The sequence below is a fragment of the Anticarsia gemmatalis genome, chromosome 27, assembly GCF_050436995.1.
Source record: "Anticarsia gemmatalis isolate Benzon Research Colony breed Stoneville strain chromosome 27, ilAntGemm2 primary, whole genome shotgun sequence".
In the NCBI taxonomy this organism is placed as follows: domain Eukaryota; kingdom Metazoa; phylum Arthropoda; class Insecta; order Lepidoptera; family Erebidae; genus Anticarsia; species Anticarsia gemmatalis.
This window is the reverse complement of record NC_134771.1, coordinates 4,867,562-4,877,245: the sequence shown is the minus strand read 5'-3', so window position 1 is coordinate 4,877,245 and position 9,684 is coordinate 4,867,562. Positions and strand designations below refer to the sequence as shown.

Below are 9,684 nucleotides of genomic sequence, written 5' to 3'. Positions count from 1 at the left end.
CTAGACCACAAATACAGTCCTTAATTTAATCAGATCTCCTAAATTCAAAAATACTAAAGTTCATAAAACATAATATTATCGTACAATTTCACCCCCTCCCCACTTTCACTGGGAGGTAATAATAATAGTGATAGCACGTGCGGGTCGTAACGGTCGGCGGCAGCTGACAGCGGCGCGCGCGCAGCTGCTGACAGGGGTCGCAAACGAATGGAACTTTTAGTTAGGAGTACCTTTAGATATACAGGTTTGTAGCATAGAAGACAGAATAATTATTTTGTTTGTAATGTAACAGGAATGGCTACTGGTTAATTCTAGGTTTTTTTACTTATTTTTATACGTAATTTGTAGTTTCAAATAAAACTACTTAGTTGGTTGGTACTTGAATGGGATTTAAATAACTGTAGGTTATAAAGGGTAATTTAATTTAATAGTCGTTAAAACCAGTATTTAAGAAACGTGAAATGCTAACCCTGTGAATAAAAAAGGAAGTATGTATGTGTTACTGTAAAAGCCCGAACTGTGGTATATCCTAAGATTTTCCGGTAAAACCTAAGATTTACCAACTCTCAATGGTAAAAGTCCGAACGTTCTTTTATTTCGAACTTTTACCACCATTTAATCGGCAAATCTTAGGATTTACATAACGACACGGTAAAAGTTGATTATCATGTGTGTTTGAGCCGTAATATAATGATATTGCTAGGGATATAATTATATGCCGTAATATAGTTATAATGAGAGTTTGAAGATGTCGCCGGAGCCCCGCTTCGCGGGGCTCCTCCTTCTGGGTGGTTTAAAAAAAAATAACCACGAAGGCTGAGGTGGGAGCTTCGCTTCGCTCGCTCCCACCTCAGCCTTCTAACCTAACCTACCCATGTCGGTTTGCCCAAAACTCCTTCTTTGTAACAATAAAATTATTTTATATTAGCTACATTTACCTGCCCTTGAGGTATATCCTAAGATTTACCAAGAGAATAGGGGTAAAAGTTCGAAATAAAAGAATTGTTCGGACTTTTACCATTGAGAGTTGGTAAATCTTAGGTTTTACCGGAAAATCTTAGGATTTACCACAGTCCGGGCTTTTACAGTAACATATGTACCTTTTACTCAATTCTAAGCAATTATTTGACGCCTTTCAAGAAAACATAGACTAACCCCCGGTTTCGGAGGTATATTTTCATCAAACTGTCAGCGATATATGAGCTTAAACCCTATTGATTAGATAAACTACCGCTAAATGTACTTTAGAAACCGGGGGTAACTGGTGTAATGACAAGTTAATATTTGTTTAAGTTTCTGTAAGATTAAGGTGGATTAAATGCTACATTACTACGGTATTACGGGTCATGGCCAATTAGGTGATTATATAATTACGTTTTTATTAACAAAATCTATCACGTCTAATACGTGTCTAAAACTAGCTTTTGTACTAGCCTATACGGTCTAAACACCATAATAATACCCTAGGTAATATTTATGCCAGTTGCCAGAGTATCTCCCTTTAAAATATATAAGTTTTATAATATATACCAAACTGTTGACCACCCCTGATCCGTGTAGGTCCCCTTCCCGCATTATATTGACACACAGATCCCGCGCAAAATCGATAACTTTGACCTTCGTAGGTATGTAATAATAACAATAAATAATTTATCTATGTATCTACAGGGTTACTACCAAAGGAAATGACTAAATAAACAATCAGCTGTTTGTACCTGTGGCGGCCATATTGGTTTCAAATTAATACCTCAATAGTGTAATTGACCGGGTTAACGAAAAATTATTAAACTTGTATTCGTAAAAGGTTCATCTAAAATGCCCAGGCTATGTAATTTTGCAGGTGAATAGCGTTGAAATTGTTATAACTACAGACTGAAACATTTTATTAGGCACTCATTTGATACTAACGAAAATACGAAACTGTGACGTCAATATTTCGTATTCCTATACTGAAATGTATTTTTGACATTTCATAAAGAGAAATTGATTTGACTGGTAGTCATCTACCCTATAACTTTGATGTTTCAAGACGTGAATTCAATGCCTGGGTTAGGTAATGCTAATTGTGTAATTGGACATTACCTGACATATGTAGAAAACTATGGGAAGATATGGGTTCGAGTCCCGGGTGGGACAAAGTGTTTTCCGTCAAGATTTTCATTCGATGTCAATCTTCGATAATGACGTAATACAATTATTGGCTATCATAAATCTGCTGTGATACATATTATTTAATTGTAAAACAGACTGAAACTATGTGAAAAAGTATCACCTGTATCAACACAATGGTCGTCATTTATAATTACTCATTATGCTATTAGAGTTACGCAGAAAAATACCATCTATACTATTGTATTGGAATTAAAGTCAATTAATTTAAAAATGTAGCGGAGACTTTTTCCAAAAAACGGACACAAATTACAACTAGACCCAAAACAATTATTTTTGCGATTCACAAATAATTGCTTCGGGTGGGAATCTAACCCACGACTTCCCGACACAATAGTAGCGCAGTGGTGATCTAATTGTAATTTAATTTTTCTTTTATTTAGGAATAAGTTTAGAAATGAAATGTGAAAATGTATAAGGGACTTATTTACTTTGAAAATATATGAAGTAATACTACAGAACCATAATTAAAAACATCTGTACACACAAAACAAACTACAAATTGGCCCAAATTCACTACAGACATCAGTCTATCGCCATCATGGCGTTCATTCACATCGTGATTCTAACATTTATCGTCTCCAAAACTCACGCAGCAAAGATCTTAGCCGTAGCTTCAACAAATCAAGAAGTATTTTACCCAATTCTAGGAGAATTAGCCAAGAAGGAGCACCAATTGGTCTTCATTACTTCACACAAAATACAAGAGAAAATAGACTTGGAAAATATCGAAGTGATTAACTTGCAAGACGTTAATTATGATGAAATGTTGTCAAAAATGGCGCCTAAAACGGGTAATTCAATTTACGATGATTTTAAAAACAAAATGGAGGTGTTAGCAGATGTTTTTGAAACACAAATGAAGAATAAAAAGGTACAGAATTTGATTAAAAGTCAGTCTTTTGACTTACTTTTATTGCAAGCTGAAAGCCATTCAGCATTAATATGGTCTCATATTTACAAAGTCCCTGTTATACAAATCAGTTCTGGCGGCTTGAAACTCAATAGCCGCGAAGATTTTGGTATTCCTGAACACGTTTTATACCCTGAAGATTTCAGTGAAAAGGTGTACAATTTAAGTGTTTTTGATACATTAACGCGACTATATAAAAGATATTATCTTCAAAATATTTTGATTGAAAATGAGTTGGCCGAAAACGAAAGGTTGTCAAGACTGTTCCCTGGTGTTCCACCTTTAAGTGAGCTAAAGAAGAATGCTGGTTTACTTCTTCTTAATGTTAATAGTTTCTGGGAGAAGAATAGGCCGTTGCCAAGAAATGTGGTGTATTTTGGACACGCCCTTCAGAAACCTGAAAAGGAATTGCCAGATGTATGTATTAGTTGTTTTATTTTGAGATTTTGTTTGTGTCATAAGATTTCTGGGAATTTTATGTTAATTGTTGTATGTTACGTCGGGTTAATTATCCCTTAGAAGGGCACGTGAAAGATCCTGGTTTTTTACCACTAAGATAATAATTGTTTAGCCGCGTTAAAGGCCTTTCGGACTTGAAGAACTCTCCCGTATAAGACGTCACATGGTAGAATTTTCATGGTAGTTTTCACGTACAAGACGTCTCATGACTTTTCCAGGTAGATTTCATGATAATGACGTCACATGGTAGACTTTTTCTGGTAGATTTCATGATGATTCATTGTGCTGTACTCTGTGTCCGTTGTATGTACTAGTATGTTTGTAAAAGTCACCGCGACACAAGAGCAATTCTATTATTCTATTGTACAAGGATCTTAAAATAATATTGTCTTACCTACTTTCTGAGCAAATAAATATTTCTCTTCTATTAGGTCGGGGGAAAAGTCTTTACGCATTATAGTATGCATGAACTTATAATAAAATCTTTTCTCTACACAAGAAATATCGATATTTGGGTACCTCACGAGCTCACTGAAAGAAACCTAATGAACCGTGTACTCATTTGTGATTCGTGAAGCCAAAGAGATTATATTACAAGTTTATACATACTATAATGCGAAAAGACTTTTTCCACGACCTAATATTATAAACAAAAATTGCAGGATTTAAAATTATTCCTCGACGGTTCCGAAGCGGCTGTCTACATGAGTCTGAAGGTACCCTCGTCCCAGCTACCTCCAGCGACACTGCAGGTCTTCACGAGGGTGTTCTCCGAGCTGCCGTACAAGGTGCTGTGGAAACTCCACCAGGATATACCAGGGTTACCTGATAATGTCATTGTGAGGAGAGAGTTCCCGGAATCTGATGTTTTTGGTAAGTGTATTTTAAAACATTTATTTTGTTTTTGAAGTAATTAATTTTTAATTATGTGTAGATAGTGGGTATTACGGTAAATAATAGCGCAATCTGCGCAATAGATAAAGTACTACTTTCAATTTATACAGGGTTCGACTCCCGCATGAAACAAAAATTAAGTCATTACTATAGATCTATAATTCTATAGCTTGCCTCTGTGGTCTGTGGCGGTAGTGCATACGGCTAATGATCTGTCTCGGGTCCGATTCTCAAGACAAACATGCTCCAATTTCTATTAGAAACAATGATAAAACAGAGATGTATGAAATACACCCTCGTTTCGCCATTAACAATGTTAGTCCTATGTAATAGAGGGCGAGTCTATTTACCAAATTATCATTTTATTTGTTTTACCAATATTGTCCCACTGCGGGGCGAGGGTCTCCTCCCGTAATGAGGGAGGGAGAGGTTAGGCCTTGAGTCCGCCACTCTGGTCAACTGAGGGTATTTGTTTTGGTTAAACATTTGATTACAATTTTTTATCATATTTAAATCGTATTCCTTCTCTTTCAGGGCATCCCAACCTGAAAGCCATAGTAACGTCAGGTGACTTACAAACGATACAATCAGCGATCGATGCAGCCGTACCTATCCTAGGTCTACCAATGATGGGTGACCAGTGGCTCAATGTGGAGCACTGTGTGCAGTATGGAGCAGGGGTGAGGGTAGACTTGGGGAATGATGGTGAAGAGGGCTTCAGGAGTAGGTTGGTGAAGATTGTTGAGGACCCAAGGTTTGTTTCTTAGTTTGGTGACCAAGGACTGTTGTGGCTAGATTGTGCGTACACACTAAATTATATCATAAATCTGATACAATATACTTAAATTAGGTACTTTATTAATGAAATAAATACTGAATTCTACTATCCTACTAATATTACAAATGCGAAAGTGAGTGAGTATGTATGTATGGATGTATCCAAATACTACTGAACCGATTACGATGAAACTTGGTCACGTCGAATAAAGGTAGCTGAAGTATAAATACATGGTTCTGAAACTTTGCACTTTGCTTGCAAAATTATATCTCTTTGTAATAGTAATTTAGTCATGCTTAAAATCGAGCTACGAGCCGTCGATCACCTCTATTCATTTTAACACTATTTACTTACTAGGTTCTGAGAAATTCTGACAGAGCCTAAATTAGAATGAAGCCTTACTGTATTTCTTCAATACAAGAGCTATCAACAATAAAAAAGACAGCCTCTTACCGAAAATATCAGATCACTTTCTTCAATTAATAAAATTCCGACCATGCTGGTCGTTGCGAAGTACTAATCAACCACAGCAATATCTCAAAAAATACACAAGTAATTAAATCATCTTAATAATTCTTAAACTACCCATCACATAATATAACCAAATTAATATTATTTTCCAGTTACCGCGCAAACATGTCACGCCTACGAGCTCTCATCCACGACGCGCCATCACCACCGCTTAAGCGCGCCATCTCGTGGATAGAATACGTACTACAACACGGCACTACACATTTACAATCTCCTTCTACAAATTTAAATTTATATGAATATTATGAAATAGAACTAGTAATTATTGTTTTGAGTATCTGTTTTATGTGTTTAATTGTTGTTTGGTTTGTTTTTAAATGGTTTGTAAAGAAAATTGAAGAGATTATCGCGTATCAAGATGCTACTGATCAAGTCATTTAGGTACCTATATAGTTAAAAATTTACGGTTTTAGAATAAATAAGAGCTAATTTAATAAAATAAAAGGATATTCTAGTTTTCTTGTGTTTTTATTTTTAGTAAACTATATATTAACATACATAAGATAGGTTGTATTAGGTAACTAGATGTGTGCAATAATTTAATGTCTAAAACTATGAACTATCCTTAAAATGGATCAATCTTTAATAAAAAGTACTGTGCGTAATAATGAATAACCTGTGAAATCGAGAATATTATAAGACTCTTCATTATCCTTCAGATTTAGAGATGTTGGTAATTGCATGATAGAACTAAGTACCTACTTACATTTGATGCAATAAAACCAAATTTCGTTCTTTAAAAAGTATTGAATCAATAAATAATAATAATAATAAAAAATCGTTTATTGTTATATAAAAAGTACAGTTTCTTAATACTAGGACCCAAAATGGTAAAAGTTAATGTTTATAATGCAGAATCACTGTAAGAAATCAAATTACTACTAATTTTATGTAACTTTCTTTTCGATAAGCTAAATAAAAGTAACTAGAAATCAAAGTATCTTAACATAAAACACTGAGTCACACAACCGACCTCACATTCAACTCGCTCAACCACCCACAACTTGCGCGACCAACAAAAGTGACTTAAACCGTACACAGTCACTCTTAACCAAACCATACATCAAGTACCGAACAACCAAAATGTCTTCCAAAGTAACAAGATCAAAGAACAAATCGCGGTCCTCTCGCGCCGGCCTCCAGTTCCCCGTGGGAAGGATCCACAAGATCTTGAGGAAAGGAAACTATGCCCCGAGGATTGGAAGTGGAGCTCCCATATATCTGGCTGCGGCACTAGAATACTTGTCAGCTGAAATTCTAGAACTAGCGGCAGAAGCAGCTTCAGATAATAAGAAGAGTAGAGTAATTCCTCGGCATATTTTATTTGCCATCAGGAACGATGAGGAACTGAACCGAATGCTGTCTGGAGTGACCATATCCCAGGGTGGAGTGCTCCCGGCGATCAATCCGATACTCCTTCCTAAGAAGACTATGAAGAATGATGGATAGTGATGATGGTTGATTGAAGAAATTAATATTGACAAAGCCCTTTTCAGGGCTGCAGATGTGTTTTGTTTCTGATTAATGGATAAAAGTCAAATGGATAAGATTTCCGTCCTTACCATTACTTTAAATGCTTGTTATTGTTGTAGATATTTTGTTATGTTTATATATTATATGAGTTATCTTGTGAACCTTTAAAATTAAACTCGGCAGAGTAAATTGCATAAAGATTTTATAAATATACATACATGAAAACTCAACAAACAGGATGACTTCCTTATTTATTTTAATTACATATAAAATATCACGCCTGTAATACCCGAAGTTCTAACAGAAGTACCTATATGAAATTCATCAATGTTTCGTCATTTACAATATCTGTCCCATGTAATTTGCATATTTGCCATTATAACCTGTACCTTAATGTATAAAATAGAATACGGGAATTAACGCGAACACGCATTTTACCTTAAAATGCCTAACGTTTCGGCGCACTCGCCGTGGTCGCAGGCTGTCTGCCTGAAAATGCATGTTAGCGTTAATTTCCGTATTCTATTATAAATATTAAGCATGCAACGCGAGAGTTTAAAACTATTACGATTATGACCAGTAATCTGTGTAATTACACAGGAAAAAGTAATTGTTTGACTTTTGTTCCCGAAACAAGAAAAAATTGCAGCCCTGAAAAGGGCTTTGTCAAAACCTAACCTAAAACTGTCACTCGTTAGTCGTTATGCCCTCTCGCCTCGCACCCGCCGAGCCAGCTGTATATCTTTAGGCATAATCGTCACCCGCTTAGCGTGGATCGCACAAAGATTAGTGTCTTCAAACAGCCCGACTAAGTAAGCCTCGCTCGCTTCCTGCAACGCCATTACAGCAGAACTTTGAAACCGCAAATCAGTCTTGAAATCTTGCGCTATTTCTCTCACGAGTCGTTGAAACGGCAATTTTCTGATCAATAATTCTGTGCTTTTCTGATATCTTCTTATTTCTCTTAAGGCTACAGTCCCTGGGCGGTATCTATGAGGTTTTTTCACTCCGCCAGTTGCTGGGGCACTTTTTCTAGCAGCTTTGGTTGCCAGTTGTTTCCTCGGTGCCTTCCCGCCGGTAGATTTGCGAGCTGTTTGCTTGGTGCGCGCCATTTTGTTTTCCCGCTAATTTTTGACACGAGTTAAATGTGACAGTCGTGTGAACGCTGTTGTCTTTGGTTTATATAGCTTTTTAAAGCGGTGGGGATGAGTGGGAGTGGCTTATGTTTTTAATTGCGGGTAGATAAAAATGTTTTGATCAAAATATTTGTAAGATAATTTTTTGATTTACCTGCCGGTTGTTTATTTCTTGGCTTGACTTCTATTTCGACTGTGTGAAGAAACTGTATGATTGAGTAATAAAAAATTCAACGAATAGTATATTGAATAGAAGATAACTGATGCTAGTAATACACAACGAAAACTAATCACACTAGTTAAGCCCTGGTTACACCATTTCTGAAAAAGAAGCTGTTAGCATTGTATTTATTTGTTGTTTACATTAATAATGGAAATTAATGGAATTATAATAGATGCTTTCAGACATTTACTGAACTTACGTTAACCATCAAATAGATTATGTCGAACACTATGATACTTCAACTAATATGAGATGTCGGAATAGTTTTAGAATAATTTTAGAAATTCTAGAAACAATGTTCAACTCAACCTCTGATCAACTGACACAAATAACTAAGTATTTCATAATTACACAGGGTGTGTGTAGTATGGGAATCAAATGTATCTAACAATCCTTGCGACTATCCGCTTCGCCACAAACACTGTAGCTTAGATTACTCAGTTATGGTAATAAAAGTGAATACTTTAGACATATTGAACTAAGTAAACATGCGGTTGATCAATTAAATGCATAATAGGTGGTACTAGTATGTATGTAATTAAATATATCTCGTAAAATTGGTTGACTATCCAGCCAGTCAAAATATTTAAAAAAAATCTACCGAATAGCCGCTTATTTGGCGAGAAAAAGTATTTTAAAGATATCTTTGGTACATTTCGTACTTTACTAATTTTTAAACAAGGTGAACTGCTTTTCTTATAAAGGATGGAACATGTTCGCAGCAGCGGGGCGGAAATAAGATTCATTCATTCATTGTATGATTAGTTATAGTGGTCAACCTATTGTCAAAGTTGTTCAAAGCCGCAGGACTTTAACATAGCTTAACAACTATTATCTTAATTAACAACAAGCGGGACCGGCGTTTTACGTGTCCTGCGAAGCACGAAGACGCTCAACTGAAATATCACTATGCGGTCACCCATCTATAGAATGTCTGCTGTAAGGTTGCTTAACTCACTGATCGTTTACCGACTAGTGAGCGCAACTATGTGGACCTCGTTTATTTTTAACCTGTTACTGTTCATTACTGTCTCACTGCGGGGCAGGAGAAAAGGGGTTAGGCCTTGAGTCCACAACTTGAGGCTATAGACCTCGTAACAAGTTAAAA

The 9,684-nt window shown here is 36.0% G+C and overlaps 3 protein-coding genes across 3 annotated transcripts; 2 read left to right on the top strand and 1 right to left on the bottom strand.

Annotated features, from left to right (window-relative positions):
- The first annotated feature begins 2,645 nt into the window (after nt 1-2,645).
- On the top strand, nt 2,646-6,201 carry LOC142984488 (UDP-glucosyltransferase 2-like). The gene is made up of 4 exons (XM_076132129.1): nt 2,646-3,499; nt 4,204-4,414; nt 4,970-5,189; nt 5,837-6,201. The coding sequence occupies exons 1-4, from the start codon at nt 2,711-2,713 to the stop codon at nt 6,123-6,125; spliced, it is 1,509 nt and encodes a 502-aa protein (XP_075988244.1). The 5' UTR covers nt 2,646-2,710; the 3' UTR covers nt 6,126-6,201.
- Nucleotides 6,202-6,803: 602 nt separating this feature from the next.
- Nucleotides 6,804-7,257, top strand: LOC142984489 (histone H2A-like). The gene has a single exon (XM_076132131.1). The coding sequence runs from the start codon at nt 6,828-6,830 to the stop codon at nt 7,191-7,193; it is 366 nt and encodes a 121-aa protein (XP_075988246.1). The 5' UTR covers nt 6,804-6,827; the 3' UTR covers nt 7,194-7,257.
- A 590-nt stretch (nt 7,258-7,847) lies between these two features.
- LOC142984578 (histone H3-like) lies at nt 7,848-8,370 on the bottom strand. Its single transcript, XM_076132310.1, has one exon. It carries the CDS (start codon nt 8,327-8,329, stop codon nt 7,919-7,921), a length of 411 nt encoding a protein of 136 aa, XP_075988425.1. The 5' UTR covers nt 8,330-8,370; the 3' UTR covers nt 7,848-7,918.
- Nucleotides 8,371-9,684: the final 1,314 nt, after the last annotated feature.